Below are 19016 nucleotides of genomic sequence, written 5' to 3'. Positions count from 1 at the left end.
AATGCAAGGCCAGACACTATAAAACTCTTAGAGGAAAACATAGGCAGAACACTCTATGACATAAATCACAGCAAGATCCTTTCTGACCCACCTCCTAGAGAAATGGAAATAAAAACAAAAATAAACAAATGGGACCTAATGAAACTTAAAAGCTTTTGCACAGCAAAGGAAACCCTAAACAAGACGAAAAGCCAATCCTCAGAATGGGAGAAAATATTTGCAAACAAATCAATGTACAAAGGATTAATCTCCAAATTATATAAAGAGTTCATGCAGCTCAATATCAAAAAAACAAACAACCCAATCCAAAAATGGGCCAAAGACCGAAATAGACCTTTTTCCAAAGATATACAGATTGCCAACAAACACATGAAAGGATGCTCAACATCACTAATCATTAGAGAAATGCAAATCAAAACTACACTGAGGTATCACCTCACACTGGTCAGAATGGCCATCATCAAAAAATCTACAAACAATAAATGTTGGAGAGGGTGTGGAGAAAAGGGAACCCTCTTGCAGTGTTGGTGGGAACGTAAACTGATGCAGCCACTATGGAGAACAATATGGAGGTTCCTTAAGAAACTAAAAATAGAACTACCATATGACCTAGCAATCCCACTACTGGGCATATACCCTGAGAAAACCATAATTCAAAAAGAGTCATGTACCACAATGTTCATTGCAGCACTATTTACAACAGCCAGGACATGGAAGCAACCTAAATGTCCATCGACAGATGAATGGATAAAGAAGATGTGGCACATATATACAATGGAATATTACTCAGCCATAAAAAGAAACAAAATTGAGTTATTTGTAGTAAGGTGGATGGACCTAGAGTCTATCATACAGAATGAAGTAAGTCAGAAAGAGAAAAATAAATACCATATGCTAACACATATATATGGAATCTAAAAACAAAACAAAACAAAAAGGTTCTCATGAACCTAGGGGCAGGAGAGGAATAAAGACGCAGATGTAGAGAATGGACTTGAGGACACGGGTGGGGGAAGGGTAAGGTGGAACGAAGTGAGAGAGTGGCATGGACATACATACACTACCAAATGTAAAATAGATAGCTAGTGGGAAGCAGCTGCGTAGCACAGGAAGATTAGCTCAGTGCTTTGTGACCACCCAGAGGGGTGGGATAGGGAGGTTGGGAGGGAGACACAAGAAGGATGGGATATATGTGTACGTATAGCTGGTTCGCTTTGTTATACAGCAGAAACTAACACAACATTGTAAAGCAATTATACTCCAATAAAGATGTTAAAAAACAAAAAAAGAAAAGTCCTGAGAAGGGCCTAAGCTGTCACCTCAGGCTTACCTTTCAAGGTAAGCTCTGGGCAAGCACTGACATGAAGGCTAAGGTGGAGCTGGAAACTGCCTGGATGAGTGCCAAAGCCCCTTGGTAAAGACTGTGAGAATTCCAGGTTTCAGGCATTTGAAGAAAGCTCTGTCTAATCATTAGCTGGTTACTAAGCTAACTGAACAGAAACTTCAGTGACCACACATGACAAAGAATACAGACTTTACACAATTCAGAAAATCACTAAGCAAGCAAACAAAACAATAAACTCTAGGAAGGGGTAAATTTGACGTTCATTTTATTATTTAAAATGTCCAAAAGTTAACAAAAAATTATGAGATGTTGAAAGAAACAAGAAGGTATGATCCATACACAGGAGGAAAAAAAGCAGTCAATAGAAACTATCCCTGAAATCCTGAGGAAAAAGAACAAAGCAGGAGACATAACCCTCCCAGGCTTCAGACAATGCTACAAAGCTACGGTAATCAAAATGGCCTGGTATTGGCACAAAAACAGACACATGGATCAATCTAACAGAATACAGAGCCTAGAAATAAACCCACACACCTAGTCAATTAATCTTCAACACAGGAGACAAGAATATACAATGGGAAAAAGCAAGTGGTGTTGGAAAAGTTGGACAGCCGCATGTAAATCAATGAAGTTAGAACACACTCTCACACCATACACAAAAATAAACTCAAAACGGCTTAAAGACTTAAACATTAAGACATGACACCATAAAACTCCTAGAAGAGAACACAGGCAAAACATTCTCTGACATAAATCCTACCAATGTTTTCTTAGGTCACTCTCCCCAGGCAATAGAAATAAAAACAAAAATAAACAAATGGGACCTAATCAAACTAACAAGCTTTTGCACAGCCAAAAGGAAACCATAAACAAAATGAAAAGACAACCTATGGAATGGGAGAAAATATTTGCAAATGATGCGACTGACAAGGACTTAATTTCCAAAATATACAAACAGCTCATACAACTCAACAAAAAAACCAAACAACCCAATCCAAAAATGGGCAGAAGACCTAAATAGACTTTTTTCCAAAGAAGAAATACCGATGGCCAATAGGCATATGAAAAGATGCTCAATATCGCTAATTATTAGAGAAATGCAAATCAAAACTACAATGAGGTACCACCTCACACCAGTCAGAATGGCCATCATTAAAAAGTCTACAAATAACAAATGCTGGAGAGGGTGTGGAGAAAAGGGAACCCTCCTACACTGTTGGTGGGAAGGTAAGTTGGTGTAGCCACTATGGAAAACAGTATGGAGGTTCCTCAGAAAATTAAAAATAGAATTACCATATGATCCAGCAATCCCACTCCTGGGCATATATCTAGATAAAACTATAATTCAAAATGACACATGCACCCCTGTGTTCATAGCAGCACTGTTCACAATAGCCAAGACATGGAAACCATCTAAATGTCCACTGACAGATGAATGGGTAAAGAATATGTGGTACATATATACAGTGGAATACTACTCAGCCATAAAAAACAACAAAATAATGCCCTTTGCAGCAACATGGATGAACCTAGAAATTATCATACTAAGTGAAGTAAATCAGACAAAGACAAATATCACATAGTCTCACTTACATGTGAAATCTAAAATATGACACAAATGAAACTATCTATGAAACAGGAACAGACTCACAGATATAGAGAATAGACTTGTGGTTGCAAAGGCGGAGGGAAGGTGGGGGAGGGATGGAGTGGGCGTTTCGGATTAGTAGATGCAAACTAGTATATATAGAATGGATAAACAACAAGGACCTACTTATAGCACAGGGAACTATATTCAATATCCTGTAATAAACCATAATGGAAAAGAATATAAAAAAGAATGTATATATGTATAACTGAATCACTTTGCCGTACAGCAGAAAGTAACACAATATTGTAAATCAACTATACTTCAATTCTAAAAAAATTTTTAAAAATAAAAATTAAAGAAATTATCCCTGAGGAAGCCCAAATGTTGGACTTACTATACAAAGACTTTAAATTAGCTATTTTAAACATGTTCAAAGAACTAAAGGAAATCATGTCTAAAAGAACTAAGGGAAAGTATGGGAAAAATGTCCAAACAGAGATGATTAATAAAGAGATAGAAATTATTTAAAAGACAGAACCAAACAGAAATTCTGCAGTTGAAAAGTACAGTCACCAGAATGAAAAATTCACTAGAGGGGCTCAGCAGCAGATATGAACAGGCAGAAGAAGGAATCAACATACTTAAATACAGATCAATTATGATTATCTAGATTGAGGAAAAGAAAGAAAAAATAATGAGCAATGAACAGAACCTCAGAGACCTGTGGGATACCACTAAGCATACCAACATATGCATAATGAAAGTCTCAGAAGGAGAAGAAAAAGAAAGACACTATAATTTTGAAGAAATAACAGTGAAATCTCTCCAAATATAATGAAAAACATTTACACATCCAAGAAGCTCAACGAAGTCCAAGTGTAATAAATTCAAACAGATCCTCACCTAGACATATAATAATCAAACTACTGAAAGCCAAAAAGAGAGAATCTTGAAAGCAAAAACAGGGAAGTGACTCCTTACATAAAAAGGATCCTCAATAAGAGTAACAGGTGACTTATCATCAGAAACTGTGGAGGCCAGTAGGCAGTAAGATAACACAGTCAAAGCACTGAAAGAAAAAGACTATCAGTCAAGAATTCTATAGCCACCAAAATGTTATTTCAAAAATGAACGAGAGGAACTCCCCTGGTGGTCCAGTGGTTAAGACTCTGCACTTCCACTGCAGGGGGCACTGGTTGGGCAACTAAGATCCCACAGGCAGTGCAGCACTGCCAAAAATAAAAAATAAAAAAAATAAGGCGAAATTAAGGCGTTCCTCACTAAACAAAAACAGAATTTGTCACAACCATACTTTTCCCTATATGGAATACTACAAGGAGTCCTTCAGGCTGAAATGAAAGGACACTACACAGTAACTCAAGTCTGCATTAAGAAATAAATAGCACTAGTTAGGGTAACTACACTGGTAAATATGTATTTAACTATGTTGGTACATATAAAAGCATAAATATATTTTTCATGTAACTCTAGTCTTGTCTTTTAAATCATACAGGAGAAAACAAGAAAACATTTTTAATCTTACAGTGCAGTACCTTGAAAAGTACAGTAGTACAGTACAACAGCTGGCATACAGGGGCTGGCATCGAGTGAACAGGCAAGAAGAGTTACTGACTGGAAGAGGGAGAGGAGGTGGGAGACAGTAGAGCTGAAGGATCGCCAGCAATAGGAGACGGAGGGCAAGCTGCAATTTCACTCATGCCTGACGCTGATGGAACACACGTTTGCATCTTTGAAAGTTCAAAACTTGAAGGTTCGTATGTATGGAACTTACAGTATATAGAAAACAAAGAGCAAAATGGCAGACGCAAATCCTACCTTTTTAGTAATTACATTAATTTTAAATGGATTAAATACTATAATTGAAGCCAGAGAACTGGCAGAATGGATTTAAAATATGATCCAACTATATGCTGTCTAATGAGACTCATTTTAGATTCAAAGACACAAACAGGTTGAAAGCATAGGGAAGGGAAAAGATATATCAAGAGAGCCTCATGGAAAAAAAATATACTATGCAAACAGTACCGAAAGAAAGCCGAAGTGGCTATGTTAATCAGACACAATAGATTTTAAGACTCAAAACTGTAACTAGACACAGGACATTTTACAATGATAAAAGGGTCAATCTGTGAAAAAGATATAACAATTAGAAACATGTAAGTATATCTAACAACAAAGTCCTATCTGAAGCAAAACCCAACAATAATAGTTGGAGACTTAAATACTCTACATTCAATAATGGTTAAAATAACTAAATAGAAGATCAATAAGGAAACAGAGGACTTGAACCAACTATAAACCAACTAGACCTAACAGACATATAAAGAAGACTCCACCTACCAACAGTAGAATACACAGAATATATATTCTTCTTAAATGTACATGGAACATTCTACAAGATAGACCCATATGTTAGGCAATAAATCAAGTCTCAATAAATTTAAATGGATTAAAATAAAGTTCTCTGATGACAATGGAATGAAATTAGAAATCAATAAAAGAAGGAAATTTGGCAAATTCACAAATATGTAGAAATTAAATAAGAAACTCCTAAATAATTAATGGATCAAAGAAAAAAAGACCAGGGAAATTAGAAAACAGTTTGAGATAAATGAAAAGGAAAACACAAGATCCTAAAGCCTATGGGAAGAAATATTTAGAAGGAAATTCAGAGCTGGAAAAGCTTATTAGAAAGAAGGAAGAACTCAAATCAATAACCTAAACTTCCATGCTAAGAAAGTAGAAAAAGAAGAGCAAATTAAATCCAAAGCAAGCAAAAGGAAGGTAATAATAAGATTAGAGCAGAAATAAATGAATTAGAAAATAGAAAAGCTGGAGACAATCGACAAAACCAAATGTTGATTCATTGAAAAGATTCACAGATTGACATACCTTTAGCTAGACTGACCAAGGAAAAAACAAGACAAATTACTAAAATCAGAAATGAAATTGGTACTTTGTTACCAACCTTACAGATATAAAAAACTAAGGGAATATTATGAATAACTGTTTGCCAACAAATTAGCCAACCTAGATAAATTGGACAAATTCTTAGAAAGACACAACTACCAAAACTCACCCAAGAAGAAACAGAAAATCTGAATAGGCCTAAAACAAGTTAAGCAATTGAATTAGTAATCAAAAAATTTCCCACAAAGAAAAGCCCAGGACTAGAAAGAAGGCTTTACTGGTGAACTCTACCAGACATTTAAAGAAGGATTAATACCAATCCTTCACAATTAATACCAATCCTTTAGAAATTCTTCCAAAAACAGGCGAGGAAAAACCATTTCACAACTTATTCTATGAGGCCAGCCATAATACCAAAACCAGACAAAGACATCACAAGAAAGAAAACTATAGACCAACACTTCTTATGAATATAGTTGTAAAAATTCTCAACAAAATGTTAGCAAACCAAATTCAGCATAATATACAAGGGATTATATCCCATGACCAAGTAGGATTTTTCCCAGGAATGCAAAGTTAGTTTAACATATGAAAGTTAAGTGATATAATACATCATGTTAATAGAATAAAGAACAAATAAAAAACCCAAATTATTATCTCCACAAACACAGAAAAAGCATTAGACAAAATACAACATGTGTTTATGATTTTTAAAAACTCAGCAAACTAGGACTAGAAGGAAACTCCCTAACCTGATAAAGTGCATCTATGAAAAACCCATAGCTAACATCACAGTCAATGGTAAAAGACTGGAAGCTTTCCTTCCCTCAGATCAGAGTTAACACAAGAATGTCTGCTCTTAACACTTCTATTTAACGCCATACTACAGATTCTAGCCAGGGCAGTAAGGCAAGAAAAAGAAATGAAAGGCAAACAAGATCAGCATTCTGTGTTCAAGCAACATGAGACTTAAAATTGTTGAGATGGCAATACTCCCAAATTGACTTACACAGTTAATACAAACTCCAGCAAAATCCCAGCAGGCTTTTTTGCAGAAATTGGCAAGCTAATACTAAAATTTATGGAAATAAAGGAACCCAGAATAGCCAGAACAATTTTCTAAAGAAGAGGAAAGCTGGAAGATGCACACTTCCCAATTTCAAAACTTACTACAAAACCAGGGGTAATTTAGACTGCACTAGCATAAAAATAGACATACAGATCAATGGAACAGAACTGAGTCCAGAAATAAATCCATATATCTACACTCAATGGACTTTTTAAAAGACATTAGTTTTAGAGCAGTTTTAGGTTCAAGGCTAGAAGGGGCTGGAATTGTTATTTCTGTTCCTCCACGCAGGAGGCTAGCACCTTCTGGAGCTGGGTTTTTCCTTCCCTCAGGTCAGTCAAGCTCTGGCTAAACAGCTTCTCCTGAGGGCAGACCTTGTTAATAGCAGAGCGTTCTGGCTCCTCTCCCCCTTCCCCTCCCTGACAGTCACTGTGAGGACCTGGTAGAACTAGGGGTAAAACTCACAAAAGTGTGGGGGGCCCCTGTGGCTGGGTCCCCCGGAGTTTCTCTCGTGGATCTGCCCACACTGAGCCTTGTCAGTCACAGTTCCTGTTTCTCTGTCCGGCACTGAGTCCTGCAGAGGCGTCAGCTCTGCTCTGGGAAGCTGTCGCTCTCTCTAGTCATCTCTTGGTCTCTCCAGAGAGAGATAGCATATTGCCCTGGGACCTCAGGGACAGCATATTGCTCTGTGACCTCACTTCTCTGTCAGATCTAAGAAGAGATGTTGATTTTCGGCTTGTTCAGCTTTTTACTTGTTAGGATGGAGTGGTGACTTCCAAGTTTCTTACCCGTTGGACTGGAAACTGACTACATTGTAATTTTAAGAGCTGTGTATTAACCTTTCCTATAGATGTTCCATAAATTATTTAACGAGTCTTATTTTCATGGACCTTGGTTTGCTTCCCACCACCTACCCTTCCAAACCATGTGCAATAATTATCCCTGAGTGTATGGCTCTCTGCATACATGTGAGTAGGACAGCCTCCTAGAACAGAAGTTGCTCCGTCAAGACTGACTTATAGGATACTACTGTCCAAAGAGGCCATTATGTCATTATTAAGAATTTTTCATTATACCACATGGTTTAAACAGCAAAATTATATTAATCAACATTCTGATTCATCAGTATAAACAGTATTTGTGACATAATATGTGACCTATTATCAGTAACAAAGAAGTCTTAAAACAGGCAAAAATCACCAATTACCACTACCCTAATCTAACAACTACTTTCATTTTTCCTGTACTCAAACAAAAAGTTATTTAAATAGATGGCTCCAAGTGATGGGTTACAGTGGAGAGCTTCAGCTGGCCGTATGCTGAAGGGGACTCAGAGTATATACACAATAGTGGTCATTTAGTGAAGACTTGAGGCCAATCAGTGATCAGACTTATGAGTTTGAGGCCTTTGATTTTTCACTTTCAAGACTGATTTAGGGAGTATTAATGAACTAACTCAGAACAGGGAGTACACTGCAGCCCTAAGTACCTGTCTCTTTGTTGGTCTGCTTAAGGCCAAGATATGAAGTCAAAGGGTAGGCAGGCCTTAGAGATGAGAAAGCCCCCTGGGGAAGGACAAAGGAAGTACCCCTGAGTTATTCCTTTCAATCAGTTCCTCTCTAACTCCTCTGACCCACTAAGAGAAGCAAAAGACTCCAGGCCCATTCCCAGGGCCAAGAACTGGAGAGAAACAACAAAATCTAAATGGTAACCTGCACAATCAACAAAAATAGCATGTACCCACGATTTAAATGCTTACAGAACTGCAGAAAGCAAAAACAGTGACCACTTCAAGATGGCACTGTTAACAAAGAGTACTTCCTGAAAACAGAAGCTACAGACAGCTCTCTGTGATGGGAAATAGTTAAATGCAATTTTGCCAGACTTTTTAGAATACGGAACTCTGGTCCTCAACAAGCTCTAGTAATACACTAATTAATGAGAACATTACATATTAGTGTCTATAATAAACCAATAAGTAAATTGTTTATGGTTTGCCTGATTTGTTTTATCATTCTCTCCCCACCTACACACATGCATATGTGTATGTGTATATACATACACACCATTTTCTCCTGAACCATCTGAGGCTAACTTGGAGACACGTTGCCCCCTCCCCCTGAACACTTCAGTGTGTACTTCCTAAGCACAGGGACATTCTCTTTCACGAGCAGAGTTCAATGACCCAAATCAGGAAATTTAACATTGATGTATTTTCCATTCCACAGTCCACATTTAATTGGCACAGTAATGCATACTGCCCCTCCCCCTTCCCTCTCCCCACTGATAACCATTAGTTTGTTTTCCAGTATTTTTTGTGGCTTCTTTTACTTGGCATAACATTTTCAGGGTGTCTCCATGTTGTATCAAATATAAGTATTTCATTCTCTTTAATGGCTGAATAATATTCCATTGCATGGATATACCATATTTTGTTTATCCATTTGTCAGATGATGGACATCTGAGATGTTTCCACTTTTCAGCTGTTAAGAACACTGCTGCCATGAACATCTGTGTACAAGATTTTGTGTGGGCATATGTCTTCACCTCTCTTGAGTGTGGAGTTTTTGGGTCATATGGTAACTATGTTGTGAGTACATTGGTACACAATGGTAACATTGTGAGGAACTGTGAACTGTTTTCCAAAGTGGCTACACCATTTTACATTCCCACCAGCAATTATTTAAACTTGCATAACAAAAAAGAAACCTGCAAAACTACAAGAAACCTGCAAAAACTAATTGCTGCTCGCTATAAGGCAATGCTACGTTTGAAATGGCTCAGACAGCTGTCTCTTTTTTTAAAAAATAGTCTGTCATTTTGTTTGCTTAGCAACAGGAAATAGGGTGGTCTTTAACCTTAAAATTCTGAATATTATTATGTGTCTTCTCAAAGCAGTTTCTGAGCCAGGGAAGCTGAAGAGAAAAATGCTGTGTTTCACATTATTACTGACAGTGGTATAATATTAGGAATTGAAAAGTTTTTGAGAGACAGCTGTTATTGCCAAAGGAAGGAGTATGTGTCACTGTTTAAGGAACTGACATAATGATCAACTTTTCTATACTTTCCTATTACTTTCTGTAGTTAAGTGTTTGAGGTAAATCTGTAATCCAAGGTTTTAGTTCATTTCTTCCTTTTCCTGCCACAGTTATCCATCTGTACCTCTTAAAATATATTGGAGAGGAGATGTTACCACTGATACCACAGAAATATAAAGGATCATAAGACTACCATAAACAACTATATGCCAACAAACTGGACAACCAACAAGAAATGGATAAATTCAAAAAAATATGAACAGATAAGTTACTAGTAATGAGGTAGAATCAGTAATCAAAAACTTCTCAATAAACAAAAGTCCAGGACCAGAAGGCTTCATTAGTGAATTCTACCAAACATTCAAAGAAGCATACATACCAATCCTTCTCAAACTTTTCCAAAAAAACAGAAAAGGAGGTAACTCTTCCAAACTGATTTTATGAGGCCAGTATTACCCTGATGCTAAAACCAGACAAAGATGCCACAAGAAAAGAAAATTACAGGCCAATATTCTTGATCAACATAGATGCAAAACTCCTAAAAAATATTAGCAAACTGAATTCAACAATATTTTTTTTTTTTTGGCTGTGCCACACGGCTTGTGGAATCTTAGTTCCCTGCCTAGGGCTTAAACCCAGGCCACAGCAGTGAAAGCACCAAGTCCTAACCACTGGACAGGGAATTTCTGACAATATATTAAAAGGATCATATACCACAGTCAAGTGGAATTTATTCCAGGGGTACAGGATGGTTCAATATCTGCAAATCTGTAAATGTGATATACCACATTAAGAAAATGAAGGATAAATATATGATCATCTCAATAGATGTGGAAAAAATATTTGACAAAATTCAACATCCATTCATGATAAAAGTATCAATAAAGCAGGTATAGAAAGAACATACCTCGACATAATAAAAGCCATATAGGGCAAGCCCATAGCTAACATCATACTCAACGGTGAAAATGAAAGCGTTTCCTCTAAGATAGGAACAAGACAAGGATTCCCACTCTTTCCATTTTTATTCAATATAGTATTAGAAGTCTTAGCCAGTGCAATTAGGCAAGAAAAAGGAATAAAAGGCATCCACACTGGAAAGGAACAAGTAAAATTGTTACTATTTGCATATGATATGTATTATATATAGAAAACCCTTCAAGACTCAATCAAAAAACTGTTAGAACTAATAAACCAATTCAGTAAAGTTACAGAAAACAAAATCAATATGCAAAAATGTTGAGTTTCTATACATGAATAATGAAATATCAGAAAGGGAAATTAACAATCCCATTCATAACTGCATAAGAAATACCTACGAATAAATATAACCAAGGAAGTGAAAGACTATATACTAAAAACTATAGGACATTAATGAAAAAAACTGAAGAAGATACAAATAAATGGAAAGATATTCTGTGCTCATGGATTAGAAGAATTAAATTGTTAAAATGTCCATACTACTCAAAGCAATCTACAGATTCAATGTAATCCCTATTAAAATTCAAATGAAATTTTTCACAGAAACAAAACAATCTTAAAATTTGTATAGAAATGCAAAAGGCCCAAATAACCAAAGCAATCTTGAGAAAGAAGAGCAAAGCTGGAGGCATCATGCTCTTTTATTCTGAAATATATTACAAAGCTACAGTAATTACAACAGTATGGTATTGGCATAAAAACAAACACATAGATCAGTGGAACAGAATAGAGACCACAGAAATAAACCCACACATATGGTCAATTAATTTACAATAAAGGAGCCAAGAATATACAGTAAAAAAAAAAGCCTCTTCAATAAATGGCGCTGGGAAAACTAGACAGCCACATGCAAAAGAATGAAACTAGATCACCATCTAACACCATATACAAAAATTAACTCAAAATGAATTAAAGACTTGAATGTTTTAAAAAATCATAAAACTCCTAGAAGAAAACATAGGTGGTAAACTCCTTGACATAAGTCCTTGGCTATGATTTTTGAATCTGATACCAGAAGCAAAAGCAACAAAAGCAAAAATAAACAAGTGAGACCAGATCAAACTAAAAAGCTTCTGCACAGAAAAGGAAACCATCAACAAAAAGGTAACCTACTGAATGGCAGGAAAGATTTGCAAATGATATATCTGATAAGGGGCCAATATCCAAAATATATAAAGAACTCATACAACTCAAGAGCAAAAAATTATCTGATTACAAAATGGGCAGAAAAATCTGAATAGACATTTTTCCAAAGAAGACAGAGATGGCCAAAAAGTACATGAAAACATGCTCAACTTCACTAATCATCAAGGAAATGCAACTCAAAACCACAATTAGATATCACCTCACACGTTAGAATGACTATTATCAAAAAACAAGAAATAACAAGTGTTGATGAGGAGGTGGAGAAAAGGGAACCCGTGTGCACTGTTGGTGGGAATGTAAACAGGTGAAGCCACTATGAAAACAGTATAGAGACTCCTCAAAAAATTAAAAATAGAACTACCATATGAGCCAGCAATTCCACTTCTGGGTATTTAACTGAATAAAATGAAAACACTATCTTGAAAAGATATCTGCACCCCGATGTACACTACAGCACTATTTACAACAGCCAAGATATGGAAGCAAACTAAGTGTCCAATGATGGCTGAATGGATAAAGAAGTTGTAAAAATATACAATGGCATATTATTCAGCTATGAAAAAGAAAATCCTGCCATCTGCAACACCATGGATGGACTTTGAGACATTATGCTAAGTGAAATAAGTCACACAAATACCATATGATCTCTCTTACATTTGGAATCTAAAACAAATAAACACAAACCAGGTTCATAGATACAGAGAACAGACTGATGATTGCCAGAGGCTGGGGGTGGGAGATGAAAGAAATGGGTAAAACTTTTTTTAGTTTAAATAAATTGAAAACATATTGGGAGCTGGGGAAAGTGATAGCAAAGCAAATGAATACAGTTGAAAATATTTTTAAAATCAGGAGTTCATCTTTCCTGGCAGAAAGGGGAGAGGACATGCTGATGCATCCAGCAGCAAGTTAAGAACTACTGTAATGGTGTCTCAGTTAATAATAACTGCTTACAGTTTTCAAAGCAGGTAGATCTTGAATATTATTGTACTTTGAAAAATATATTTATGTTATACTTCATGTTTTGCAGAATACTGCAGTAATTTTATCTTTTCTTATTATTTTTCCCCCACAGACGAGGGAATTGGTAAGTAACAAGATAAATGCAGAATGTTAAAATGGAGCTGTCAAACCCAATTTCCAGCTTTTCACACAGTACAATTACTGCTCTTAGTTTCTACAAGCCCTTAAGTCACATTGAGAAGACTTCCAAAAATCCCTTAATAAAAATTTACATATAACAATCCTGAAGGAATTATTTTACTTTATTGCGTGTTATAAATTGAATTGTGCCCCCCCCCAAATTCTTATGTTGAAGCCCTCCCCCAACGTGACTATATTTGGAAATGGGGCTTGGAAGGAGGTAACTAAGGTTCAGTGAGGTCTATTAATCCAACAGACTGATGTTCTTAGAAGAGGAAAAGACCCGAGATCTGCCTCTCTCCACACACGTGCACAGAGAAAAGGACACACGAGGACCCAGAGAGAGGACAGTCGTCTGCAAACCAAAGAGAGCTCTCACCAGAAACCACCCCAGCTGGCACCTAGATCTTAAGACATCCAGCCCCCCGAAGCGTGAGAAGATAAATTTGTTGTTTAAGCTACCCAGAATGTGCTATTTTGTTATGGCAGCCCAGGCCGACTAAGACACCATGACAATGTGATTTTTAACTCTTCATTTTGCCAATGGGGTAGATTCGAGACTCAACCAAATTTTCACAACTGAGGCCAAGAGGAGATGTTACTGGCCACTAAATCCAATAGAGGTTAGAACTACCTAAATTTTTAAATGGGTCCATTAAATTCAGGCTTCAAAGGTATGTCCTGTAAGTTATTCTGTATTGTAATCATGCTAAAATCATCTATTATGAGTTGCTACCACCAAGGGCTTTACTTCTCGTTTCCTAATTGGTAGGTAGCCTCTCTGTCCCCACTCCCATAGGTAAGTGGTAGAAAGCCAGGGACACCCTCATACGGCCACCCCAGTGGAGAAGGAAGATGGCTGACGACAGTGACAGTGGGGACAGGGGCAAGAGGATCACTGAACACGTGCCAAGCACTTACCAGGTGTCAAGCAGACTTCTATTCATTACCTTTTTAAACCCTCAAATCAACCACTGTTATTATACTCACTCCAGCAAGACTTACAAGGTTGGACAATTTGCTCTCGGTCACAGGATCCAAACCCAAATACGTGGATTCCAGTGCCCATCTCTTATGCCACAATACTCAAAACTGAATGAGTTAAACTCAAATTGTGTTACTAAACCACAGCTTTTTTTCAAAAAAAAAAAAATCCCCAATAATGAATCTGAAGTGTATGCCTAATTTCTTACTCAATTCAACCAGGGCAAAATCAGATCTCACTTGATTCAGCTGGACTATTATACCACCAAGGGAGACCATTTCACTCTCTCCCAAGGTTAGGTGAAAATGCAGCATCTAAATGAATAACTGAAATACTTCACATGATATGGCTAGGCTGTTTTTATTTGACCAGGAATTTCTCCCGACTTTCGAGGAGCATTTCACCCATACTACCTTGGAAGGCAGTGTAGCAACATGGCTAATAACATGGACGCTAAAGCCACATGGTCTGGGTTTGAGTTTGGGATCTGCCTAGCAGTGTAGTCTTGGGCAAGTTAACCAACTTCTTTGAGCCTTCCTCTAAAATGAGGATACGATAGTATCTACTTCCAGGATTGCTGACAGGATTAAATGAGTTGATGAATATGAAGTGCTTAATGCTGCCCCTGACAAAATACGCGTGCAGTCACTATTCCCCATTGTTAATATTAGGATTAGAAGCGGAAGTAACAAGCTGCACGTGGAGTCATTCTCCACGTGACCCTTGCAGGGAGGTTGACAACAGAGGAAGTGGAACTCCCCAACCAGCCTTTAGTCCTGTGATGGAATTCTCTGGTCCTCCACATTCTCCAGCCCTGGCAGAGTATAATCTTTCTGTGAAGTATCCAGCTCACTTCTGCCTTTAGTAGAACATATTTCACAGTGTAACAGTTCAAAGAAACTTCACAAATCCCACCTCAAGGTTTATGCTCTCATTCACTAATGCCATATCCACCTCTCCTGGGTGTATATGTTTTGATGTGTCTTTATGTGTATGCTCTAGTCACTGCTGATACAAAAAAGCTGGGCAACAAGAAGAACATGCCTAGAGACCAATGGAATGAGGGTTCACCCCAAAATAAAAAATGGCAACGTATAATAGAGAAGGATTACTATATTATAGTAAAATTTGTGAGGAGTCAAATGGGGACCGGAACTTTGTCTTTTCTGTCTATTAACAACAACAACATAAGAGTTTACTAAGTAGACTAATATTAGAAACAATCTTGGGGGATGAACAGATCAATGATTACTTCTCTTCAGAGAACACATGACTGAAGAGCAGCAACTGGATGCATGAAAACACTGGACTCCTATTATAAAACCGAGCTAAAGTTCTACACTGAAAAAATAGACAACTACTACCTGATCATTCTTCTTAGTGGTGCATTCAAGCTGCTGCTTCTGGTTGAAAGTTGCACAACCACTTCTTAAAGCTATCTTTTCATAACTCAGAATTATCATTAATTTGACAGCTCCTCTCCCCTTCATTGGCATTCTCCATCTCAATGGCCACCCCAACTCAGGCCCTCAGTTCGTTCCTTGCGTCTGAATAAATCCTGGTTTTCTCGCCCCATGAGCTCCTTCCTCCAGGGCATCCTGCACAGCACTGCCAGCCCTGCCTTCCTGCGCCTATGATGTAACTGCTCTGAGCCCCAGTCCTTGCTTCACCTGTCCCATCATGCACGTGCACACACACTGATTCCAGGGGGAAATTTTCAATCCTCGAGCCTTGGACTGAGTTCCACGATGCCCCTTTCCAAGCTCATTTTCTCCCACTTCCCTGCAAGAATGTTCACCTTTAGCCAGACTGATGGCTTCTCGCCGGGCTTCCTGCTTCCACTCCTTCACTCACAACATCTTCAGACCCAAGAATGTCTATCAAATACCCAGTGACTGGCACCCTCCCCACCCTTCACGCCAGCTCACACACCACCTTCTCCCCTAGGCCGTGGAGGACTCATTGCAGAGGAAGCAAACTTTCTTTCTCCGTGTAGCTGGGACTCAGCACACACTATCCTAGGCCTCAGAAAGAACATCGTGGCATTCCTAGAGGGACCTGCTGCAGCTTCTCAAACAGAGCACTCACTCAGCAACGATCTACTGAATTCAACCACCGTGCTCAGGCCAGTCCCTGGAGACCAGCGCTCTGGGCACAGAGACTAGCTCACGTGACTGCTGAAAGATAAAACATACCCCATACGGTAAGGAATTGTTCTGGTTTAGTGTATAGTAAGTGTTAACTAATTCAGGGTTCTGCTGAAATATTTTTACCTTTTAATTGATAGAACATCAATGGGAAATTGAAAAAGGCAAGCTACGTCTCAAAATGTTACCTAATTGAGTCTTACATACAGTCAAAAGTCAAAGTTTTTAAGGAGATGACACATTCCAGTAAAAAGGAAACACTTCTAATTATTCTATGTAACATTTTAAGGAGTTGTCAGCTATATGTCTCTTGCCCTAATTTTAAATATGACTTAAAAGGAAACTATATAACTATATGTAAGGTAAGGAATCAGTAGTGCAAATATAAAAAAAAGTCTCCCATTTTATTTAAGTACCATTGACACTGTCATACTAACAAGGTGTCTATCAGGAACAGCACAGAAAGAACAAACTAGATTATAGATTAAAAAACATGTCAATTATTTCATGACCAAATGTCAAACAGAAAAACTGCCTGAATGTCTCAGAAGTCTATCACATCATACCACATTTGGTATACATCTAATGGCAGAGAAATCATTTATCATTAAAGGCCTTTTTATATAGGTCAGGGTTGCTGGGGCTTGGTGTTTTGTATCTTACAGTTTAAAGAATGCTCTAAAGTTCTAGGTTTTTTAACTTTTTAATCTCTGGGAAGGAAAACTAAAACTTCCTATAAACTCAGATTAATGCCTGTTAATGCACGGAAAAAAGAAAAACGAAAACCTTGCTCCTACTATAAAAACAAAATAGTGTGGCCTCTGTTTCTTTTCTGATAAGAGTCTTAAATACCAAACAGTTAACTGCATAATAACATTTACTGGCAGCCCGGCAGCCTGCTTAGCAGATATATAAAACAGGTAAAAGGAGAAAAAGTTAATTTCTTGGCTGAATGATTCCATCGGTAGCTATAGGGCAAACCTGAAAGTCTTTTAGTAAAGTAGCAGTTGATTCTTCTATCAATCTGTAGCACACATACTCTTCCAAGGGAAGCATTAAATATGAAAATCATATCCCGTTATCATCTGTTCCCAGCTTTCAGCCCAGTAAGCTTTTCTTAATGAATGCTGCAGCCTAAGGAGGAAGCACGCTGTTGGCTTCTCTGAATAATGGAGTGATGCTCCCATTTTTGCTTATTACAATATCGACTGGCTGAGGGGGTTTCACACATAGTCACAAGTGACTACTCTTGCCAGCATGCTCCAAGTTATTACAAGATGTTTTTAGACATTTCATCTAAAAGAGCTTTACTGCTTTTAGTGAAGAAAACATCTATGGTCTTGAGCAGAATCATTTATATGGAGATAGACGGGAGGATTAGAAGCCTGCATTACGGCAGATACATAGCAGAATTTATTTAAGTATTCCTTGCCATTCATTTTGTCTGTTGCTGAGATATGCAATTCTTTCTTTCCACTTTATCTATGAAAAGGTTAAAATGTACAAAATTACGTATACAAAAAAAAGAAGCAAAATGCCACATTTCATTTACTTCTCATTTAAAACATTTCTGGAACTAAGAAAAAGGCAGCTACAAAGCATTATTTAGAAAAACAAAATTTCACCTACTAACAACACTGAGGTTTTCTTTGGAATCTATCTCTTACAGCCACAGTGACTGCCTTTCAGCAAATTTAATTGAATTATACATTAAAGCAATACTCTATAAGCAAATGTCTTTAAATAATCACTTAAAGTTTAATCAAAAAGATCTTTGTAATAAGACGATTTTATTTACAACAGTATCCTAAAAGATGAACACACCAAAAACCCTCCGTTAACAGAAAGTTTATCATTTTAATTTATTACCTTTTCTCTGTCTTCATCTTTCAGTTCACCTTTTTTTCCCAGGCTATCTTTTGAGAGTAGCTGTATCTTCTTAATTTGGGTCTCATATTCAATCTAAATATAAACAAAGTTTGATTTTGTGGAGGATATTATTACAACTAGCACCTATTTATATTTTTCAGACTTTACAGCATAAAAGGAACAGTAAAGAGAAAGTAAAAACTGATACTGCTGAGAAATTCAATTTATCTTAGAAAACAGACAATTTCACAAATAACACATCAAAAGCTGGATTCTATAAAATGTTACACGTTTTAAATAAAATAACATTTGATGGATTTTCACTTAGTCCTTCATCAATCTAGGAAATAAAACCTTGATATATTAAGCTATCATGAAAAATCCAGTTACTTTATCATGAAAGTTACACATTTGACGGTGCTTCTTCTGAAAAGTTCTGCCCTAAAAAAAGGAAGAGAAAGCAATCCTACTGATTTCTTATCTGTATGGTATCCACATAATATCATGGTCCTACTTGTCATAGCAACTGAGTATATTACTTGCTAGATCATCAACTGGAAACAAACTCCATTTTTTTTTTTTTTTTTTTCCTGGTACGCGGGCCTCTCAGTGTTGTGGCCTCTCCCGTTGTGGAGCTCAGGCTCCGGACGCGCAGGCTCAGGGGCCATGGCTCACGGGCCTAGCTGCTCCGCGGCATGTGGGATCTTCCCGGACCGGGGCACGAACCCGTGTCCCCTGCAAACTCCATTTTTTACGGATACAAATACACT

At 37.3% G+C, this 19016-nt stretch overlaps 1 protein-coding gene across 4 annotated transcripts in view; it reads right to left on the bottom strand.

The window, feature by feature from the left end:
- The window catches only part of KIZ (kizuna centrosomal protein), a 113697-nt gene that overhangs the window by 77324 nt on the left and 17357 nt on the right, over positions 1 to 19016 (bottom strand). For all 4 annotated transcript variants that reach the window (XR_009559056.2, XM_030872477.2, XM_030872479.2 and 1 more), the window contains one exon: positions 18247 to 18339. Coding sequence is in view for 3 of the 4 variants with exons in the window: in XM_030872477.2 (XP_030728337.1) it covers positions 18247 to 18339 (93 nt within the window). In the remaining variant the exon portion in view is untranslated. The remainder of the gene's footprint in view (positions 1 to 18246; positions 18340 to 19016) is intronic.

The sequence above is a fragment of the Globicephala melas genome, chromosome 15 (assembly GCF_963455315.2).
Source record: "Globicephala melas chromosome 15, mGloMel1.2, whole genome shotgun sequence".
Classification (NCBI taxonomy): Eukaryota; Metazoa; Chordata; class Mammalia; order Artiodactyla; family Delphinidae; genus Globicephala; species Globicephala melas.
The sequence above is the reverse complement of the archived record's forward strand: the minus strand, read 5'-3'. Positions and strand labels throughout refer to the sequence as shown.